Source organism: Ananas comosus, linkage group 15 (assembly GCF_001540865.1).
Source record: "Ananas comosus cultivar F153 linkage group 15, ASM154086v1, whole genome shotgun sequence".
In the NCBI taxonomy this organism is placed as follows: Eukaryota; Viridiplantae; Streptophyta; class Magnoliopsida; order Poales; family Bromeliaceae; genus Ananas; species Ananas comosus.
Window position 1 is genome coordinate 10682903 of NC_033635.1, and position 24446 is coordinate 10707348.

Below are 24446 nucleotides of genomic sequence, written 5' to 3' on the forward strand. Positions count from 1 at the left end.
CAAGTTTAACGGTGTAGAAATATCCAAATCACGTGAAATTTTGATAGAAAATTCTTTATACTATATAAAACAAGATCAATATCTTTGATTTAAAATTTTAATGTCATATTATTACATTTTGTAAGATTTTTATTTTCAGCCGTTGATTTTGAGCCCCTTCGTTCACTAGGCAAATGATATCGTAAAATCATAAAATTTATTTTCTAGGTACTTCAAATACTCTAAATCAAGTTTAACGGAGCCGATCGACGATTCGAAAGTCGCAACATCGAAAACGAGGTGGAAGCACGGAAAGCTCCGTGCTTCCGATAGCATAGTAGCCTCACTCTATATATATATATATATATGGTTGTAAATTTTATACATCTAGATCTAAGAGATTGGTAAAACTCTCTCGGATTTTAGTTCGGAAAACAATAATATTGATCACAAGATAACTAAAATTATATGAACCATAAAAGCTCCATGGATGTGAACTTTACACCTATATACACAGAATATATGAATAGTATTGCTCTCGATCGTTATCGATCTTTTTATAGAAAGATTCTCTCTTCACGTGACTTAAAATTGTCCTTTCTACTGAAGCTATTTTATGGAAAAGCCCCCAAACCTTGGAAGTCTATATATGTTGGGACCCTTTGATATTGTGAGTTATTTAATGATTTAATTTCACAATTTCAGTGTATTTTGTGAAATTGTGCAAAATTTAATATAATTGAATCATTACAATCAATAAAACATGATTTTTAAAAAAAATAAATATAGTACTTTAATTTTTATATTATTTTTTTGCTGTATGTAACGAACATTTCCCTCTCTCTCAAATAGATTATAATTATGAAGTAGAGCTTCAATTTCACATGCACAAGCACGCATCACATAAACACATATAAACTCTCTTTTTTTATTTCTCCCTGCATGTGGATTATTTCTGAACCGCTTTGATTGATAATACATACAAAATTATTCTTTTTTTTTTCTAAGTCAATATATGAAATAGCCATTAATTGTACTCTAAAATTTAAACTTTTAGAGAATAACAATTATTTCGTATTATTTAATATGCAATCAGAGTAGAAATTCATGTCATAGGCCTAATAAAAATTCTCGAGCTCAGATGTGAGGAAAGTGTTAAATATAAATATATTTAAATACTATTCTCTACTAGTTTAAATTTTTAGAGAATATAACTTGACCCAATCCCGTCTCACGCTATTTTCAATGTGACTCGGCTCACTTGGCCTTCCGCCGTACAATAGAATACTAGCCCATTTAATTCAACAAAATTTACATGAACAATATTTAGTGTATAATTAGCATTGCTCATAATTAATTACCAAAGGATGAGACAGGTTTAAAGTTTCAGTCCCCATCCAACTCCTCAGAAATGATTGGGATGAGACATAAATTATAATTTACGTAAAAGGCAAATGATTATGCTTTGAACTAAATTTAAAATGTACCTTGATTTGAGTGTAAATTAATCAAGCATTTACTATGAAAATCAAACCTTTAAACTCACACAATCATAGGAGTGCTAAATTAGCTCTAATAACAAACAAATAGAAAAAAAGTCTAAAATGCAGAAAAACTTCCGCAACCTTCTTGATTTTTTTTTTTTTCTCTCTAACTAGGAAATAGAACAAATAAAAAAAAAGTTTAAAATACAGAAAAACTCTCGCGAGTAATTCATTTTCTTTTTCTCTCCCTAAAGCTGAAAAAATCTACCGAAAACTTGCCGGATAAATACTCAAAGAGGTTTTATTTGTATAATTATGAATTTGTCATCAGAATTTCCTATGTTTTACCCTAAGATTGATGGAAAAAATCATCAATCTTCTCTCATATTAATGCATAGCAAAGATGAGACCCAATACAAGCAAATTATAAATAGATTTGACCCTATATTATATAATAGATTTGATCAGATTCAATATGTAACTTACTCAACCGTGAACAATAATTAGTGTGGTCACTACATTTGGAGATTGAGGGTCTTAATCCTTCCATGCATGCATGCATGCATGGAAAACCTCTAGTCATTATCTTCACTCGATTACTTTGATGTCGAAAATGGAGATGATAGGGAAAAGGCATGTGATGAGCTCTACTTGTTGCAATAAAGAGAGAGTACCACTATGTCTTTTTTGGTTCAATTAATTAGGCCAACTCAAAACCTAACTCTCTAAAGATACAAATAATTTGCAACTTTTTTTAAACACACCGTTGCTAGATTGTTGGGGAAGCCCTTTTTTGTATGGAGTTTGTAGAGCTTAACTAGTTTATCATAGTAAAAGAGAATATATAGAAATTAACTCGTTCGCATCGAAAGAGAAACATAGTTTTCCTAAGTAAAGCCTCATAAAATTAAGGAATATCATTTTATGTAAAACGTATATATATTGGTTGTCCATAAACACATTTGATTTTAATCTCTGAGATTACCTCTTTGAAAGTGCTAATCAAATTAAGTTACATTTTTTTTGTTTTAAGCTTGCAATATTTACTAGGACTTAGTAACTATTAGGTGAGCTGATTAAAGTGTAATACAAACAACACAGAAACCAAATTGCAATTGTTTTCAAAAATGCGGAGAGTACTATACAAATTTACCCCACATATCATTTTTTGATGGTCCCCTCCTTTTTTGTTGCCTTCAATTGACATGATAGTGAGAGCACAGTTACAAAATATTACTCAAATAGGAACCCTTGGAAATGCCTTTGCACCTTTCAATAATTTTGTACTATAAATAATGCTTTTAGAATTTATATTAGAATGCACACAAGAAGAAGAAGAAGAAATGTCATCTTATTCTTCTTCTATTTCTTCAACAACTCTAGTCATCTTCTTTGTACTTCTACTTCGCGGCACCGAAGCTCAATTGAGCTCCGACTTCTACGATCACACGTGCCCGGATGTGTACCATATCGTGCGCAGCGTAATCAAGCACGCACACAAATCCGACATTCGGATCTACGCGAGCCTTAATCGCCTTCACTTCCATGACTGCTTCGTCCAAGTAATCTTCTTCCTCGCCCTCCTACAACTTTCCCCTCTTTACGAACTACATTTCAAGTATATACATTTTAAGATTGAGACTATGGTGTTGAATATTTTCACTAGTCAAATTAATATGCCATGCAACTAGTAATTAAATTCAATGTATCTACTCAGTCAATAATTAATTATTTTCACTCCGTTAATAGTATTACTCTGAATGCACAACTTACAAGTACATATACGTTCTTTTCAACCGGCCTCTCTATCATTTCTTTTCCCTTTCGTACGTGCTACCAAATTTGACAAAATTGATTGCTGAGTTTGTAGGGTTGCGATGGATCATTGTTGTTGGATAGTAGCTCGACGATAGTGAGCGAGAAGAATGCGATTGGGAACAATAATTCCTTACGGGGATTTCCCGTGGTAGACGCGATCAAAGAGGCACTAGAGCATGCTTGTCCTGGCGTGGTCTCATGCGCGGATATCCTCGCCCTCGCAGCTGAAGCTTCTGTAGAATTGGTGAGCCATTTCCTAGCTAGCTAGCTAGCTAGTATCATCGATTCGATATTTTCTCACATTTAACTTCCTTAATTTCAAACCTCACTTAAATTTGAAACTTAAAATCTTTTAGGATAAACTTCAAATTTTCCTCCTATATATAACTGTCCTCCGATAACGCTTTTTCATTTTGCCGCTCCATAATCAAAATGTTATACTTAAGTACTATATCATGTGATTTAGTGCATTTTTCATTTTGTCATCCTATGATTTTTTAAAATTTCTTTTACTTTGTCATTCTATTCGATATAAAATTTTTTTGGTAAAATAAAAATTAACTGCAGGAGGGTAAAGTGCAAATTTTTCAACCATGGGATGGTAATCATAAAATAAAATATATGTTATACCACATAGGGAGCAATTTGAAGTTTACCCAATCTTTTTTCACAATTTTAAGATGGGTCCAATCAGTCTAATTTATTGTAAATGGGATCCTAAACTTTTTAATTTGACTCTTCAAACAAAGAATTTAACAGTCCTTTTCACAGCTAAAATTTAATAATTGCAAAATCATAGGTTATTTAATTCTTTTAGGAATTTTTAAATTTTTTTTCCAGAATCATTGTAGTCATGTTTAATGTTTAATAATAATAATAATAGGTTGTGACCTCTTCTATCTCTTAAACTTATATAATTTAATTAAGGTAGTTAGTTATATGCTCTAACTAATGGTAAAACCGCATATAACAAGATCCTTTGATAATGACACAAGTCAAATTTTGACCAGTTTATTCTTCTTAATTAGATGTTTAAACACTGTGTTAGTTTGTAGAGGCAATTTTAAAATTTAAAGCTACCTTATATATATATATATATATATATATATATATATATATATATATATATATNATATATATATATATATATATATATATATATATATATATATATATAATTAGGCTGGAATACTATTAATAGTAAAACGCTCTTTTTGCTATCAAGTTTTTAACCATTGGATGAAAAATTATAGGGTCAGAATGATATTAGTTAGTTAGAGATGAGTGGTCCCCCTGGGGTTGAGTGGTCCCTACTGGGTTATAGTATTTAATCCAATGGTTAGAAATAATGAAAAGAATTGATCCAAAGGCTAAAAAACTGGTAGCAACAATTGAAATTTTGCTACTAATAGTAGCTCAGTCCAACTCTATATATATATATATATAGAATTAGACTACTTTACTATCTATATATAGTACCGGAGCTCCGGTACTATAGTTTTGTTTTCGATCTTAGGATGTTCAAATTAACGATCCACACCGTTAAATATGATTTAGGGTATATAAACTTCTTAGGAATAAATTTTTAGTTTTTTTAGACATCGTTTACTTAGTAAATAAATTATGTCAAAATAGACGGTGGAAATTGAATAATTTTTAAAATTTGAGTATAGGACTTTTAAATTCAAGATCAAGAATGTTAACCTAAATCTAGATAGTTTGAAGTATTTTCTATCAAAATTTGAAGAAATTTAGATTCTTCTACACTGTTAAACACCAAACTCGCCATAATAGCCATTGAAAATTGACAATTTTGAAATGGTTTGATCATAAAGTAAACTATGTCGAAAAAATATAAAATTTTATTTCTAAAAATTTTAAATACCCTAGATCAGTTTTAACGGTGTGGATCGTTGATTTAAACACCCTAAGATCGAAAACGAGATTATAATATCGGAGCCCCGGTACTATAGATAGTATAGAAGACTAGCTCTATATATATATATATATATATAGAGAGAGAGAGAGAGAGAGAGAGAGAGAGGCTACTATACTTTTGGAAGTACGGAGCTTTCCGCACTTTCAGGTCATTTTCGATATTGCGACTTTCAAATCGCCGATCGGCTCCATTAAAGTTGATTTAGAGTATTTGAAGTATCTAGAAAATAAATTTTATGATTTTTCGATATCATTTGTCTAGTGATCGAAGGGGCTTAAAATCAATAATTTTAATGGCTGTAGTGAACCGTTTGCAAGTTTAACGGTGTAGAAATATCCAAATCACGTGAAATTTTGATAGAAAATTCTTTATACTATATAAAACAAGTTCAATATCTTTGATCTAAAATTTTAATGTAATATTATCACGTTTTGTAAGATTTTTATTTTCAGCCGTTGATTTTGAGCCCCTTCGTCCACTAGGCAAATGATATCATAAAATCATAAAATTTATTTTCTAGGTACTTCAAATACTCTAGATCAAATTTTACGGAGCCGATCGTCGATTCGAAAGTCCCAACATCGAAAATGACTTAGAAGTATGGAAGGCTCCATACTTTCAACCGTTAAAAATTATTGATTTTGAATATTTTCGATTGCTAGGTAAATGATATCGAAAAATCGCAAAAATTATTTTCTAAAAACTTCAAATACGCTAGATCAAATTTAATGGAGCCGATCGTCGATTCGGAAACTCCATCATCGAAAACGGCTCAGGAGCACGGAAGCCTCCGTGCTCCTGAGAGCACAGCAGCCCTGCTATATATATATATATAGTAGGGCTACTATACTTTTATGAGTATANAAATTAATTTCTTTGACCATTTTTTGCCATTAGATTATACTATTCAACCAACCATGCACCCATTCAACCTTAGGGGACCACTATCATCCTAATTGTAGATCGCTTCATCCAAGGGCCGAAAACTTAATAACACCAATAACTTGGTGCTATTAATAATATTCCAGCCTAATTGTATATATATATATATATATATATATATATATATATATATATATATATAATTGAGCTCCTATGTTTTTGAAAGTACCAAGAGATTGGTGCTTGTAAGTTTTTAGCCTTTAGATTAAAAAATATGTGGTTAGGATGATGTGGGCTTCCTAGGGTTGAGTGGGTGGTTGGTTGAATAGTTTAATCTAACAGGTGTAAATGATCAACTGTGCTGATCTAACGGTTAAAAACCTACAAGCACAAAGTGATTGGTGCTTTTACAAGCACCATAGCCGGACTCTATATATATATAATCTGGCTAGCTACTATACTCATAAGAGTATAGTAGCCCTAGCCCATAATATATATATATATATTAACAACATATAAAAAATATTGTCGCTGATCAACATTTGCTTTAGAAATATCAATTCTGCAATACTCGCAAGTAAAGTTGTTGACAGTCTGGTGGCCCCAAGTGGTGTGTGCTGCTGGGAAGGCGGGACAGCACAACGGCAAACCTGACCGGCGCCCAAAACCTTCCAAGCCCCTTCGACAGCCTGCAGGCACTCCGGTCAAAGTTCTCCGCCGTCGGCCTCAACGACACTGATCTCGTCGCCTTATCAGGTCTTTATAAGAATCTAAAATATAGCAGTCATATAGATGATGCGCCGTCTCCGGCCAAACACATTTGGCTCCCCAATATACCGGTTGCATAATAATTTCTTTAAAAAAATTATTTTTGTTGCAATTTTTTTGGATTAATTCATACAGATCCCTACAAATATAGTAAATGGTAAAATAAATTCCTACAAAATTTATTTTTAATATTATGTTGTCCCTGCAAATGTCCTGTTGTTTTCAAATATACCTTTGCCGTTAGAATCCGTCAGAAAAATTTAGTTAACCATAAATTAAATACTTAACTCTGGTTAGTTTTTGACATTTTTATCTCTTTATATTATAAGGAATATATTTGTGATGATTTCTCTAACGGTAACAAATCAGAGGGGTATATTTGAAAATATCAGGACTTTTGTAAGGACAACATATAAAAGTTGAACTTTTTAGGGATAAATTTATCATTCACTATATTTGCAGCAATCTATATGAAATTAACCCTTGTTTAAAAAGAATTATGTGATTTTCAGGAGCATAGATGATGCTGTGTAGCTGTTATATAGAAAAGTTTCTCAAATTTTACACTTACAGGAGCACACACTTTCGGTCGAGCACAATGTGGGATCTTCAGCTACCGACTATACAACTTCAGCGGGACGGGCCAGCCCGACCCGACGCTGAACGGAGACTACCGGGTCCAATTACAGCAGAACTGCCCGCAAAACGCGAACTTCAACAGATTGAACAATCTCGAACCGACCATGCCCGACATTTTCGACTACAACTACTTCCTCGACATCGAGAACAACCGCGGCCTCCTGCAGTCCGACCAAGAGCTGCTCTCTGCAGTGGATGCGGTGTCGACCACCGCCCCGATCATAAACAGCTTCGCCAGCGACCAGAGCACCTTCTTTAGCAACTTCGCGGCGTCGATGATCAACATGGGGAATATAAGCCCATTAACTGGGGATCAAGGGGAGATTAGGAAGAATTGCAGGGTGGTTAATGATAGCTGAAGAAATATTGGTGTGGAAATTTTTGTAGTTAATGGTCTGTTTGTTTGCACGGAAGTGGGGTGGAACCGTGGAAGTGGGAAGGGGAAAGTGATTTTCGGTGAAAACTGACTACTTCCGTTGTTTGGTTTATTGTAATTTTATTACGGCCGAAAGTTTAGTTCACCCAAAATACCAAAATTGACTTCGCCCTTCCCATGGGGCGAAGTCAATTTCGGTGAAGTGAAAGGAGGCAAGAGTGGGAACTTAATTATGGTTGATGTCTTACGGTTACACTCTTCTCAATTGTGAAAGTAATTAAATTTTTTATTTTGATTGTATGTCTAAAATATGATCAAATTTGATTAGGTAAGCTTTAATATATTTTTTGTTTAATTTGTATTTTTAGAAAATTATGAAAATTAATTTGTTAAATGTTAATAATTTTTTAACTTTAAAATTTTATTTGTTATATTATTATAATTTATATGCAAACAGATAATATAATTTTTTAAAATTTTATTTTATAATTATACAGATATATAATTATATTAATTTTTTTATTTATTATAATTTATTATTCACTAATAAGTTACAAGTAGATAATGATATCACGTAGGAGGTAAGTATACCGGCGATATAGGGATTATATAATTTTCGATAAAACAAACGGAGGGAGCGGAGAACTGTACTTTTTACGTTATCTACTTTCTACCAAACAAATAGCAGAACTGGCAGAACTGCACTTTCACAGTTAGAAACAAACAGCAGAAGTGAATTAATTTTCACCTAAACTCTACTTCAATTCAAAATCCACTTCTACTCAAAATTTACTTACGTTGAAACAAACATGCCCTAAGCTGAACAAGTCGTAAGGTACATGACAAATAATCATGTTCTCAGCGAGAACACGTAGAATGAGCCAACTCAGATTCTATTCTCATCTTCTCCTGTAAATCGAGATAAGTATTATTTGTGTGGAACATCATGCACAGTATCGGATGTTCGGAAAGAGTGCGACAAATTATTTGTATGTTTTCGAGTGGAATAAAAACAAGAGCTTTAAGTATTGTTTGCAATTTCTTTGTACTACTAGAATAAATTTGCAACTTGTACAATGCATCCACATTGATCTTGTTGTTTGGAACTTAGCTTAATATTTTTCTTTTCATTCATTAATAAGATAATCGATCTCGATATTCAAATTAAAAAGAAAAAACTTTATTATTAGTTACTCTCCAAACTGTTTTTTGTTTGGAACAGAAATTATAAAAATTTAGGAGTGTGGTCAGAGATTACTTAAGAAGCTTAAATTAAATAATATTCAATGCAATTGTAGTTTTGAATCCTAATCTATAATATATAAAAATAAAAATAAAAAATAAAAAAAAGACTTTATATGGTGCATAGGATTCACTTACTATGGTGTAATATGTTAGAGGAAAAACTTAATATAACTTCTCTTTTGGACCTACTTAATTATATAAGATGGGAGAGTGTATTAGATAATGACAAAGAAATACGTGTAGAGCTATTATACATAGTTTGGAAAGCATAAAGAAGTTAGTGTTTTCGACTTTTTGGCCCTTAAATTAAGAATTATAGAATTGGGATGATAGTGGTCCTCCTAAAAGAATAATATTAATCTAAGGGCTATAAATGGTCAAAGGGTTTAATCGAAGGGTTAAAAAATTAGAAACACCAACTTGATCATTTATGCTTTCGAAAGCACCATAAGGGGACTCAATAAATACTTAGATTGCTACATTTTTCATTGAAATAGAACTTTAAAATATCTAGTTCAAAACAAACTAAAATAGTAACTCAATTTCAAGTACCTAGTTAATTATTGGCTATGGTGAGTGTGATCTTTTAATAATAGGTATGTTGAAGCTAGGTAACATTTACATAATAAATTTGATCAGATTTAATGTATCTGGTAAGTCGCTAATAACTAACTTATTATATATCCAAGACAAGATAGCTGTTGTCTTTGACATTAATGACCTTGCTTGCAAAATAGCATAATCAATCAAATCATTGATGTTTACCCCTTGCATGGTACATCATTGATAATGTAGCATTGTAGTGTCTAAGTACACAATTTGCAAATTAATTAAGAAAACTCAAGTAGAAAATTTTAAATCTATTGAGAGAGTTGAGAAAATACTTTTAGAAATACCAAGTTCTCAATGCTTTCACATGGTTTTGGATGATGAGGAATTCAAATCGACATGAATTAATGGAGCTAGAATTCAATTTCAACACTATTTATCTAGTGTCCAAGTAGTCTAAAAATTAACAATTTTCGACGGTAAATATAAGGTGTATTTGTGATCGCTTATATAATCGCTGAGAAATATTGTCAAAAATCACGAATTTTGAATTTTAGAAAGTTCCACATGCCATAAATCATGTTCAACAATACTGTTCACTACTTAATCACTAAATAAATAATATCGAAATATCACAAATTTTTAAATTTTAAAAATTTCACATATCATAAATCATGTTCAACATCGATCATTGCTCACCGCTTACTTTTACACTAGATAAATAATACCAAAAATCACAAATTTTGAATTTTAGAAAAATTCACAAACCATAGATCATCTTCAGCAGCATTGTTCACCACTTAATTACTAAATAAATAATATCGAAAATTCACAAATTTTAAATTTTAGAAAGTTCACGTACCATAAATCATGTTCAACCGCATTGTTCATCGATTATCGAGGGCTTGGTAGTTGGTATTATTAATATCCCTAATCCTAAAGCATGCTTATCTTTGCATTTATGCATGGGAAACCAAGTCATTATCCTTCACTTGTTTGCTTTTTTGATGTAGATGATGATGGAAATGGTATAGAGAGAGTGCGCACATGTGATAAGGAGAAATTTATTGCAATGAAGAGAGAGTAGCATTATGTCATTTTAAGTTCAATTAATTGTAACACGTGTGCCAACCATATGCATATAATAATACACTGTTTTCAACTTTTTTAATAAAAAAAAATGCTAGCATTGTCGGCAACACACTTTAATTACTTCTCTAATTTAATTAATTTACACTATTAATTAATATTTCTGAATCCATTTTCTAATAACTTGATCTTTTAGGTAACTAATATTGTATAAAACCAATTTTGAATATTATAATGTGATACTTCTTAATTTCGCATACATTTTATATATATTCCTGGATATATTGATCTTTGCGATAACATGTGCACGCATGCCATATTTTTTAAAAACAATAATAAAAAAACGAAAAATAAATGCACCTTAATTACCCCCGAATATATCATGTTCCATGTATACATAACCCTTTTAGAATATAAAAACAAATTGTTGCATGTTTAATTAATTGCAAAACTTATGTATGTTCTACACTCAACATGTTGTTTTGCAAAACTTCTGTAAAAATAAGCAACCGAAACAATTATTGTATTATTTAGGGAGGTAATTAAAGTGCATATATTTGTATTATTTGGGGTTTACATGCAACGGTGCAATATTTTCAAAGGGATAATTTGCATAACTTATATAAAAGCAAAATGACTTGTTTAAAAATTAATGAAATGATCATCGTGTATATTAAATTTTTACGGATTTATGATTCAATTCTAAACAATTGACTTCGACAAAGTGTGGGTTTTGTACTTAGTTTTCAACCTCTATTAAAGTTATAATTATAAATTGATTAATGACAGAGAATTTTGTGTGGAAAATAAACCCAAGAATGATGTCCTAAGATATTAGACAAGTTCAAAATCTAATCTAAATAGTATAGTGAGCAAATCGGAATTTTTCATGAGTTCAGGGACTATCTTACAATTTTAGGCCTCGTTTGTGTCATTCGAACACAAATTATACGCAATGAAGAATGAGAGTGAATGATAGAGCGCTTGTAAGTAATAAACTTAAGCAAATTTGGTAAACAAAAAACAAAAGCATATGTAGTGGTCATTTTTTTGGGTTAAAAAATGTGAAATAATCATCGTCTTCCAAAATTTAAGATATCAGAAAACGGTGTTTCTTACAAGTTACATATTCGAAACAAGCCTCTTCATATCTGGACTAGCTCGTGAATAAGAGAAAACTAGGTAATACTAGAAACCTAGCTAGGAAGACTCGAAGTATTGACCTCTTGCTCTCATACAATGTTAAAGAATGTAAAACAATCGCTGTTCTTCAAAAATTTAAGTTGTCAGAGAACACTGTTACTCATTCATCTATTCAACACTTATGTTTTGAATTTATTTGGCATTTTTATGACCTTTGTTGGCATCTAACTGAGCTGCATTACAAACAAGCTAACAACTATGTAAAGTTTTTATCTATAAAGAAAAGCAAAAATATATGACAATAATACTAAACAAGAACTTACCTAATCAATTTTTTGTTGAGATGTCCCTCTTTGTTGGTTGCCTTAATTTCCAATCCACATGATAGTGTAGAGAATTGATATAAAATATTTATAAGTAGGAATATAGAACCGAGATTTTTAAATATGTAGAAGAAATTCTGTTCGTTTGGAGAAAGGAGCTTATGTTCATACGACGAATCTATACACATTCGAGATAGACTTCTAGGTAAAAAAAAGTATATTTTTTATTGTATTCAGTATAAAAATTTTACAGAAGAGTCCTGGGCATGACAAGGAACCCTCCTCCTTAGGAGGCTAAGAGACCATTTCCATGCCCAATTTGTGTTGGAAAAGTCATTGCACTGCTTTTAGAACACCAACTTGGAATGTTCAAATGCTTACCAAGCAAGCTCAACCCCCTCAATTTAAGTTGCATGGCCCCCCAAAACCCTTACCCTTCACTATATAACTATGCCTCTGAACCCTCATTCCAAACCACACAAGCTAGTGTACTGGTCATATAACAAGAAGAAGAATAAGAAGAAGAAAATGTTGTCTAATTATTCTGCTTCTCTTTCTTCAGTAGTTCTAACCATCTTCGCTGTTCTTCTGCTTCGCGGTTCCGAAGCTCAACTGAGCTCCACCTTCTACGATCGCACGTGCCCGAATGTGTCGGCTATCGTGACCAGCGTCATCAAGCAGGCGCATCAGTCCGACGTTAGGATCTACGCGAGCCTCACCCGCCTTTTCTTCCACGACTGCTTTGTCCAAGTACTCGATCGTTTTCACCTTCGCCTCTCCTATCTTTCTCGACAACAAATTTTTATGTAGATTAAATTTTAGACTCGCGCATGAGATAATGATACCAACGGTACAAATATGACATGTCAATAAAAAATTAGAAGCACTGAATCTTGTCAAATTTATTATATAACAATTTCTTCTTTGCTTATAATATCACTATCATTTATATAACTCGCGAGTATTTATTGGTCTTTTCCTCTCGCGCTAACAAATCGAATGAAATATGAAATTCACAGGGTTGTGATGGATCGTTGTTCTTAGACAGTACCCCTACGATACAGAGCGAGAAGAGCGCGCCTGCGAACAACAATTCGGCCCGCGGGTTCCCCGTGGTGGACAATATCAAGGCGGCGATAGAGAATGTTTGTCCCGGCGTGGTCTCGTGCGCCGATATCCTCGCCCTTGCATCTGAAGCTTCTGTGGATCTGGTAAGCCATCTCCTAGTACCATCACTACTCCGATTTTCTCCCGCGTTTCCTTAAAGTCCTACATATTGACCCTTCTACACAAAGGAAAGTTCTAAGACTAATTCTTTCAAAGAGCACTTTCACTTCATTAGAAAAAAGAACATATCTGAACTATGACCCATTTTGATCCAATTATCTAATCCTTAAGAATTTTGATTTGAGTAATTCAATGACTTTTAAACTTTAAAATTTGAGTGTATTGTTTATTTTTACGAGCCTGATCATTAATTAGTATGTTTCATAAAAGTTATGCAATTATAGTTTCATTTAAAATCAGTAATAGGCAAAAGTTTTTAAAAGATTGGGTGGTTAAATTAAAATGGGCAAAAGTTTAGGTAAAATTCTATACATTTTTTACCTTATTATGAGCGAGTCCTTAGCTTGTTTTTCGCGTGTTCAATGAAATAAACAACATTAATTAATTTAAAATTCTTCAAATTAAGAGTATAAATTGACTAAAATTTGAACAAGATATACATTGAGAGTTTATCTCACGAGATAACACTTGGTATATATGATGCATGGAGAGGATTTTTGCATGCATGGAAGAGATATATATGAAACACGTACGTATAATTTAATGATCAAAGTGATTTTATTATTTCTCACTAAATCTTTAATTTTGTATGCATTAAAAAACATGTATTCGAACAAAAGATTAATCATTAATTACTGTTCAGTCGTAACTAATTTTCTTAAGAAATAATTAAATACAAGTGTTTCTAGACGTGACCTTTTCTTACTTAGTCAATTTTATAATATTTAATGTGTGGTTATTTATGCAATGCTAACTTCAAAAACTGTGGATAATAATACCTTTGACAAGTCAAAAATATGACCAGGTTATATACATCTTAATAAATGTTTTAACACGGAGTTATTAATGTGTTAGAGAAGAGTTCAAATTAATTTAAAAGAATTATTTGATACGATAATTTAAAAGTAAGTTTTCAAGTAGCTAGAGTGTGCTTGGTTGAAAAAAAAAATAAAATAAAAAGAAAGTGCTTTTGTTGTAGCTAGAAGCAGAAACATAACGATCGATCTGAGCCTCAAAAATAGAAGTTTCAAATTGATACTTTTCGGTTTTAACATATTTATGGTAATTTAATGTTGTAGTTTTTTAAAAAATAAAACTACTCAGACGACGACACTTAATTAAACATCATTACACGGTGGAGCAGATCCAAACAAATACTTAACTCTAAATTTAAGATTAAGATACTTTAAGATGTATTTATTTTAATAAAACAATATAGACAATAATATTTAATTAAATATCATTGTCTGACTTTTAGCAATTAATTACTGCCATAAAAAATATTTTTAATAAAGTATTAATGGCCATACTTTTAGTTCTGAAATTTTAAGTCCCACAGTCATATTTAACTAATAAATATTGATGTGCTGCATTTGTGCCAAAAATATAATAATGTAATGAATCACAAAATCACAAAATAATAATTAAGATACATTACTCCCACGTCAACGACATATTAGCCTCTAGCCAACTAAAATAGGTTGCGGGATTTTATTCTATCAATTTCAGAAGTTCGACCCAGAGATTGAATTAAACATATTAAACTTTGAAGGGCAAAGCATCATGCCCTTCATAGTTTGAGGACCAACAGTAAAATCTAGCCCTACTTTTTAGAGAGACAGAGAAAGGTAGCAAGATATCTGCTTTGTTACTTTTTCGGTACTAACTAGTAAATTCTTAGCCAACTGCGATAGATATGATTGATAGTTTGGCATAAATTAATGTTCGATACCTCTAACGCTTAACGTTGTCGACAGTCTGGCGGTCCTTCGTGGAGCGTGTTGTTGGGAAGAAGAGATAGCACGACGGCAAACCTGGCTAGCGCCATGAACCTTCCGAGCCCCTTCGATACCCTAAGCAAACTTCGGTCCAAGTTCTCCAATGTCGGCCTCAGCGACACCGATCTCGTCGCCTTGTCGGGTTAGTCGCTCCGCAAAATCTCAAAAATCATACATTTTTCTCGTCTTATATTAAATTCTGATCTTATTTTGGTCTATAATTTAACAGGTGCCCACACATTTGGTCGAGCACAATGTCGGTTCTTCAACCAACGCCTGTACAACTTCAACAACACAGGCCGACCCGACCCGACCCTAGACACGACCTATCTGGCTACGTTACAGCAGAGTTGCCCTAAAAATGCAAACCTAAACGGATTGAACAATCTCGACCCGACCACGCCCAATAAGTTCGATAAAAACTACTACTCCAATGTCGAGAACAAACGCGGCCTCCTCCAGTCCGACCAGGAGCTGCTCTCGTCGTCGGACGCGGCGTCGACCACCGCACCGATCGTAAATAGTTTCGCCAGCAGCAAGAGCACCTTCTTTCGCGCGTTCGCGACGTCGATGATCAACATGGGGAATATAAGCCCGTTAACCGGGAGTCGAGGGGAGATTAGAAGTAATTGCAGAAAAATAAATGGAAGTTGAAGGATTTTTACAAAAAAAATTTTGCATCGGTTGAATAAGTTCAAAGGTGTGTGACAAATTTATTGTATGTGTAAAATGAAAAATATAATTGTGTTCTCAATGAGAGAGCATATGTGTACAACAAATTATTTGTTTCTCTTTTTTTTTTTTTTTAATGAAATAAAGAGGGGAGCTTTAAGTGCTCTTTGGAGTGTTATGAACAAGTTAATTGTATGGATCGATACCATTAAATTTTAGGGGTTTATTATTATTCAAAATTTTTAAATTAACCCACTGCAACAAAAACGGTCCATAGCGACACTTTTAAATGTAGGTACATGTTAAAAAAGTGCTGCTAGCTAAAATTACCGACACTTTTAAAAAGTGTTGCTATATGTGGGATCGCTAGGTATATAGTGACAGTTAAAGAGTGTCGCTATAACCTAAAAAAGTGCTGCTAATTTACCAACACTTATTTAAGCATTTAGCAACCGCCAAAACTCTATCTCGTTGGCTGCGGTAGCGGAGGAGGACGACAGTAAAGGCTCTTCCTCTAGAATTTCAGTGGATTGAGTGAAGAGAGAAGAAAAGATGGTAATTGATTTTTCTTTTTTTTTTTTCTTTTCTGTTTGTAATCGGACCAAATGGACTAGGTGTGGTGAGTTGAGTTGAGTAATCTTTTTTTTTTGGTTGGATTGGGCTTTGTATTTAGGCATTAGTAGATGTGTTTTTAAGTTTTAACATAAATGGGACACTTACTTAAAAGTGTTCCAAACATGTGTCCCTATAACCTAATTCTGTTGTAGTGACCTTTTTATTCTCAAAAGTTAAGTAATTACTTACTCCACTAAATTTATGATTTCGAAAAATTACATAAAATATATTAATTATACTCATAAATATAAATATAGTATTCAAGTTTCTAAATCAATGTGCCGTTAACGGACTCCAGTCAAATAAATTGAAAGATTAGATAATAAAATTAAAATTTTAAAAGATTAAATGGCCCATTCAAAATGATCTATAATTCAAATAATTAAAATTCAAGATTTTAATTTTACTATCAAATCTTTCAATTTATTTGATTTGAATCAATCAGCGGCACTTTAGCTTCAAAATTTTAATTCGTCATTTATCTTCAATAGATTCATTTAGTATATTTTATATAATTTTCACAACTATAAGTCTGTTAAATAAATAATTAACTTAAATTTTTAAGTCAAAGTACCATTGACCAATTAAAATCAAACAAATTTAAAATTTTGAAAAATTGGATAGGCAAATCCAAATGATCCATGATAAGTTTCGTACTTTTTACCTAAAATTTGTTCTTTATATAAAGAGTAAACTTCAAATGCCACCATTGTGGTTTCGCACTTTTTCACTTTAGTACCCTGTGGTTTAAATTATATCAAGTTAATATCTTGTGGTTTTATTTTTCTCTTTTCGTCAGCTCCTCCGTTAATATTTCGTTAAATTATATATAAAAAACTTTATATATCCACCTAGGTTTATCGAATTTTCATTTTAGTACCCTTTAGTTTTAACTTTGTCACTGATTTAACGAAAAAGAAATGGTGAAATGGATAATAAAAAGAAAAAAATGAAATCACAGGGTACTAAATTGATACACAAATCATAGGGTACCAAAATAAGAAAGTGTGAAACCACATAGGTGGTATTTGAAATTTTCTCTTGTATAAAAGAACTAAAGAAAAATTGTTAAAAATTTAGGGACAATTAGTGTGGAAATAGAGATGTCAACGGGTCAGATTCGGGACGGATTTTTAAAAATTCGAATCCGAACCCGACTTCAAACCCGAGACCCGCACCCTAACCCGAGCTCGACAGATTTAAAAATTCATATCCAAACCCGAATCCGACCAAAATTCTAAAACCCAAACCCGAAAATTTGAACACGAAACAATTATTTCTTTTTTCAATATTTCAAAATATATTATATTAAATCTAAATTTTTAAAATACAAATTCAAAAATAACATCAATTATTATATATATATATATATATTATATATTATATAATATATATATATTTTATATATATTATATATATATGATATATATAGTATAATACCAAATAAATTCGGTATTCGGGTTCGGCGTTCGGGTTGGGTACAGTCAAAATCTATCCGTGGAATTTCTATTTTTAATATCCATATCGAATCGCATACCATTTAATTAGCTATCGAAAATATCCGTTTCTATTCGGGTTCTGGTTCGGATAAAATTTCAGGATATTCCATACCCATTAAACATTTCCTATGCGGAAATGAAAATTTTAGGACCAAAAAGACATTTCTTTTGAATGTCTGGGGCTATGTGGCAATTTACCACCTTCTTCGTTTACCGTGAGATAAAGTGCGGTTAAATCCAAACCCAAAAAGAAGAGAAGAAAGAAAATGAAAAATCTCACGCGCAATGTCGACCTCCGCGGCCCCTCGAACCGTCGCCGCCCGCCTCCCTTCCTCTCTCTCCGTCTCATCCCCACCAACCATACCTCTCTCCTCCCCATCTCCCTCCCCTCCCACCCGCGCTCCTTCTCCCTCTCCTCTCTCCGAAACCCTATGCTCCCCTTCCCCCCCTCCCCCTTCCTCCCCCGCCGCCGCCGCCGCAGCTCTACCCCGTCGCAGTCGCCGTCGCCGCCGGTTCCCACCACCGCGCCCTCTGCGGCATCGGCTTCCCCCCGAAGCCCTCCTCCCGCGCGCCGCCGCCGCCCCTGGACCAATCCGTCACCGTCGCCAACCCCGCCGGGTACATCCCCAACGCGAGCCCCACCGCCGTCATGAACCTCCCCGGCGCCGCCGCCGCCCCCCAGGCCCGGCCCTTCGTGTACGGCGTCCCCGATCACGCGGCGGCGCACGCGATGAGGCCGCCGCCGATGCAGGCGCAGCAGCCCCTGCCGCCGCTCGCCATAGCTAGGCCAGTCGCGGCCGCTGGAGGAGGCGGCAGCGGCGTGGTCTCGCTTGCGGTGCCTCCGAAGGGCGTTCCTGCTGCTGCTCATTCTAAGGTCTCTTCTTTTCTTTCAACTCTCTCTTTCATTAGATTCAGTTAATAAAGCCGTAAAAAACGTATAAAACTTTTCTCTACTATAGGCTATTTGATTTGACTACCCAACCTTTCAAAATTTCAATTTTAGTACCCAAATAATTCGGCAGTTCTTCGGATACAGAATTTAAACTAATTGTTTACTTTAATAAATTTATAGTTATGTAAATTATATAAAGCATACTGTGTAAACCCGTGAAGATTAATGAGGCATTCAAAATTTGAAGATAAAGAGTCACTAATTGGATCAAATTAAATAAATTAAAAGGTCAGATAGTAAAAATCAAAATTTTAAAGATTAGATAGTCAAATTCAAATGGTGGGTGATGGTTGAGGTAAGCTTTATACATTTTCACCTAACAAAGATTGAACTTGAATGAGATGTTTGAGGACTCTGTCTTATGTTAATCTTGTGGTAGCTTTTTCTGATTCTGCACTTCAAATAGTCTTAAAGATTGTTTCTTTCTTAGTTTTTCGGTTGGGAAAGGGAGAGAGGTGTATTTCAGTAATGAAATGTTATAGGGGAAAATATCATGGTGAATGTATGTGCTTTCTTTGTAAATTTTCAATTATTCATCTACGTTAGGAATTTGGACTTTTGTAGGGGAATGATAAGCCTAAGTTTCACTACTTCTCGGTGTATTTCATTATGATAGGATTCAATTCTACACAAGTAATTGTAGATTTTCTCTCCTTATTGTATTAGATACTTTCCAGGAGAGTGGATATATATGTTTTTTTGCAGGGTGAAAAATAATGAAAGTACTAGGTTTCCAAGAATGCATGGTTGTGTGTTTTTTTTTCCTTTTGTTTTTTTTTGAGTTAACAATGTCTTGTTCCTTTCCATTTTATTTGTTTCACAGATCATTTTGTTGAGATAAATTCTTTTGTATGTCTAACTTGCTTAGGTTTGCTCGTTGCCAACCGTATCTTCAGCTCATGATTATGGCAACTCTAAGGAGAGGTAATATGCAAGATCCAACATTGGTCTACTCGGTTGAATTTTCTTATTGGACATAGGCACTTATGTGTGTCAAACTTCTTGCAGGGATAGGAGCGGAGAAGATACTCTGATGACAATTCACAGCCGAAAAGTAAGTAAATCATTACAAGTTTCCGAAGTTTTGAAAGTTAGAGTTGGGATAACAATGCATGGAATAAGCTAATTATGCTTCTTGGAAATTGTTTGACCAGATTTAGGCCTAACTAGGTAATGCAGTAGCCATGCAACACCCTCTTTAATGCTTTAGAGGGTTCAAAAAGTTCAGGAGTGCTTTGGAACTTACCTCCTCAAATGCTATAAAACGATGGTGGGAATTGGGAAACACCATCGGCTGATGCTTCTCCGATAGCAGTTCCCACCAGCATTTTTTAGCATCAGAGTAGGGAAGCTTGCGCTTCCAAAACTTTTTCGGTCCTCTCATGTATCAAAGCAACCAGATTTGAAGCATTCCCAAACTAGGCACTAGTCGGCAGATGTTCTTAAGATGGTTGAAAGTGATGAACAGATTTAATCCTCTATATCACAAAGGATCCTGATATTCTCTATGCAGACATTCCTATTTTACATAGAGGAAGTTTGTCCAGAATTTGGACGTTTATGAAGAAACATGCTTGGTAACTTTATGCATGGTGACATCTTAAATGAAGGGGAGAATATTTTCTTAAAATCTTTAATAGGTGGAATTTTCAATATCATATGGGGAAATATAATCTACATTGGAAGAGAAATTAGTAAATGTTAAACAAGGTATGGTTGGGTTAGTTTTTTTCCGGATTTGGAGTCTAGGATGGTGAAATATCTATAGTCTTCATGAACTTGCTTTTATTAGTTGTGAATGTTGTGCATGAGATAACTTTACTGGCGATTTAAACTGAAGTGGTGGCAAAAGTTCGCAGTGCCAGAGAAGGAAGTCAAACAGAAATGAAACAAGTTAAGAGAGGAAATGGGAAAGGGCACGGGCATGCTTTATATCAATTTATTTTTTACAGCACTAATAGATGAAAGATATGTTGACTAAAACTGTCTGATACAAGTCTTAAACTGTTTCTTTCAGTAGATTTTTGTTATATTTTGACATAGATAGTGGATGAAGGGTGTTTTAAGCCATTTTACTAATGGTTATGCTTTCAGGGATATTATGAACAAGCCATGGTACTATATACAGTATTAAACGTGTGATAAAGACCTTCTATCCTGGTTGACCAAACCAAAGCCTACTTTTGTGACAACATCGTATAGATATTTTTCTGTCGTACAAGGGAAGGATGTTTAGCCATTACCTTTCACAATTAGTTATCCAAGCTAGCTGACAGAATGTTACTTTTGTTTTTTCATCTTCGAATGAAGTTTTTCACTGAAAATGCTCACATGACATTCTTTACATTACAAGCATTTAATGTTGCACCTTGTCATATGAAATCTATTATTTTAATCAAGTCAGTTTACTTGCCTGTGAGAAAATAAAACTTGTGTGTATACACTTCATTTGTTGGCTAACACTTACGGAAACTTCTCTTGTCAAATATGTCAAAATGTTCTTTATTGATACTTTTTGTTGTTTATACCTCATGATTTTATTGCGGTTTTGAAGGTCCGGATTTTGGATAGCGAGTCACCCTCCTTATATTCCCTTTGTCGAGCTTGGCTACGAAATAGTGTGCCGCATGAGAGTCAGGTTCGTACACACCTTTTTTGTATTTGAGACTTGGTTACCATGTCAAGGACCAAACTTCTGTTGAACTCCTGTTGTTCCTGCATTCCATCTTTCTGTTTCAGTAAAATCTTGGTATGGCAGATGCTATTTGGTAGTTCTGGAAAACGTTAAGATCTCTTTATTTTGAAGTTAGAATCACCCTAAGTCTGAACCATATGTCCACTGCCAGTAAGGATTTTTCTGCACCATCTGTATGTTGCTTGGTTGTCTTGCCTTCTGAGATTTGAAACCAGCTGTATATACTACATCACAAAATAGTATTTGATATTGCTTTTACAATATTTATTTTCTCATCAGATCAACAAAAGAAATAGAAAATTGCAAAGATTGGAAAATTCTTATTAGTAACAGAGGATGTGAGATCAGATAAATCAATTATTATGATTGTTTAGTTGAGGAACAATAAATGGTCAAAACAGCAAGAGAATTGAACAAATAAGTAGTTTTGAAAAATGTTGCCAGTAACAGAGGCTGTGGGATCGGAGAAATCAATTATTTAAGACAAATTGTTGCTGAGCACAGCAACAGTGAATTCCTTTCACATCTACGAGGGACATCTCTATTGATTCTTGTAGTTATAATAAAGCATAGGTATATTTGAAGCCCAAATATGCCCCTTTAAGTGGATAATAACTGTTGACTATCCATCTGAGTGCTAAAATGTATTGTTTCCTTTATTGGGAGCCAGGCATGATAGGCGTAGTCGATTTTTGAAGGATCTTGTTGAGTTGACCAAGTGCTGAGCTAATTCATGAAATAACCGATTTGAAACTGCTTCGACTTGTCATTTCTGATGTCATTACTTCCTAATGCAGTTTCTTTGGCATGTCTGGAATTTGATTTCCTTTTGACTGATTCTACATATTAATGCAGATATTTGTCTTCCACAGTTTGGCTTTGAGTTTTTGGTCTGAACGTGAACGAGCTGTGGTGTCATAATCGCTACTTGCTTTCGTTGTATTAGCTACAGAGTACATGAAACACTCTCGAGCTCTGGTGTCATAATCCCTACTCACTTTCGTTGTATTAGCTACAGAGTACATGAACACTCTCGAGCTGTGGTGTCGTAATCCCTGCTCACTTTTGTTGTGTTAGCTACAGACTACATGAAACAGTCTCCCATCAAGGCCTTATTCTTCTCGCTTGTGTCCTTCAACTGAACTAACAAGCTATTGCCCAAGTCCACCAGCACAACTCCCCTCCCGACNACAGACTACATGAAACAGTCTCCCATCAAGGCCTTATTCTTCTCGCTTGTGTCCTTCAACTGAACTAACAAGCTATTGCCCAAGTCCACCAGCACCACTCATCTGCTTTTTTAACCTTTGCAGCCGGTCATAATGGAGTCAACTTGATCGGCAATTATTATCAGTGGCCTGGACATATTACTGTACAGCTCTTCCCACCTTCCTGTATTTTGCATGGCCTTCGCTTCAATCAGAGTCAACAAAGCCAATTGTCTTTCCTAACTTTACATAATTTGTTACTCTGTGTTTAATTTTTATTATTCAGGACTGATGGCTCTCTTATCGTTTCGTTTTCCATTCTATTTGTGACTAATTCGTTTGTTCATTTTCAGCCAAATATTGGAAACAGTGTTGAGCTTCCAAAACCCTTGCCTGCTTCTATGATTGACGCTAGCATATTGAGGGACGATGCAAATGGCGATAAGGATGACGAAAGCAATGTAAGAGGTTCATTTTCAATATTGATTTGCCATCTTAATTGTATTAATATCTCGTTTTGATTTCATACATGCGGTAGTATGCCGACAGGCACGAAGATAATAGATTATTTCATTGCAGTAATCTCATCTTTTCTTCTTATACCATGACAAATTCTAGAAGATACTAATGTTTTCTAAATTTGTATTTTTCGGGTCATATATGTGAAATGTGTGATTATTCTATTTCCTCTTGCAGCATGTACGCTCTGCCGAAGAGTTATCCACACAAGATTTACTAAATGAGCACATAAAGCGTGGTAAAAAGATTCGTGCTCGGTGAGTTCCAATTTCTTTCTATGGTATAATTATTTATTGAGCTGCATACGAGTCAATAAGAAAAAGTATGCCATTAGATTTAATAATTATAAACTTGATTTTCGAAGAAACAATTTTGTTTTCGAAGACTCATTTTTTGCTTGTTATGTTTGTTATATCAGATTATTAATCGCAATCATAAAAGAAGGGATCGAGTATAATGAGTTCCAATCTACGGTTCTGCAGGTTGAGCAAAGAGCGCCGACTACGGATCGAGAGGTACAGAGAAAGGCTCACCCTCCTCCTCCCTCCGAACCTTGAGACAGCGCGACACGAAACTGAGTAACTTCGCCTGCTTTTAATCGCATAATCCGTGAATTTAAACAATTCTAACAAGAAAAATAAGGGCTTGTACAGAGCAATTTATAGGTTAGGATTTGTAGGATGCACTTGTATATCCAATGCTTGATGTTCCTTTGTTCTTTCGCAGCATCTGCTGCATAGTGTTAATTAGTTTCTACTTTCTGAGCTCCTAGTGGAGTGTAAATGTTGCATGTTTGAAGTGATTCATCATCATAGAGAGAAGGATCAAATCTTTTTTTTTTCTGAGTTTGAGCACAGGGTTTCTCTATGATCTTACCATTTTGAATATGCAATATTTTAACATGCATGAAGTGTTTAGAAATGTGAATGATTTATTATTATTATTATTTTTAGCATCAGTTTGAGTTGTTTAACATCTGAGATGAGA

General features: G+C 33.9%; 4 protein-coding genes across 4 annotated transcripts in view; all 4 read left to right on the forward strand.

The window, feature by feature from the left end:
- Window positions 1–696, forward strand: part of LOC109721086 (putative F-box protein At3g52320) — a 1780-nt gene extending 1084 nt beyond the window's left edge. Inside the window, exon 2 of the mRNA XM_020248504.1 lies at window positions 685–696. Coding sequence (XP_020104093.1) covers window positions 685–696 — 12 coding nt within the window. The remainder of the gene's footprint in view (window positions 1–684) is intronic.
- Window positions 2796–8185, forward strand: LOC109720922 (peroxidase A2-like). The gene is made up of 4 exons (XM_020248285.1): window positions 2796–3025; window positions 3334–3525; window positions 6696–6858; window positions 7444–8185. The coding sequence occupies exons 1-4, from the start codon at window positions 2807–2809 to the stop codon at window positions 7866–7868; spliced, it is 999 nt and encodes a 332-aa protein (XP_020103874.1). The 5' UTR covers window positions 2796–2806; the 3' UTR covers window positions 7869–8185.
- On the forward strand, window positions 12711–16148 carry LOC109721626 (peroxidase A2-like). Its single transcript, XM_020249331.1, has 4 exons — window positions 12711–12984; window positions 13254–13445; window positions 15279–15441; window positions 15529–16148. The coding sequence occupies exons 1-4, from the start codon at window positions 12763–12765 to the stop codon at window positions 15951–15953; spliced, it is 1002 nt and encodes a 333-aa protein (XP_020104920.1). The 5' UTR covers window positions 12711–12762; the 3' UTR covers window positions 15954–16148.
- LOC109721087 (formin-like protein 5) lies at window positions 17690–24307 on the forward strand. The gene is made up of 8 exons (XM_020248505.1): window positions 17690–17699; window positions 18337–18959; window positions 19906–19961; window positions 20046–20091; window positions 21592–21675; window positions 23294–23401; window positions 23637–23716; window positions 23878–24307. Exons 1-8 carry the CDS (start codon window positions 17690–17692, stop codon window positions 24014–24016), a joined length of 1146 nt encoding a protein of 381 aa, XP_020104094.1. The 3' UTR covers window positions 24017–24307.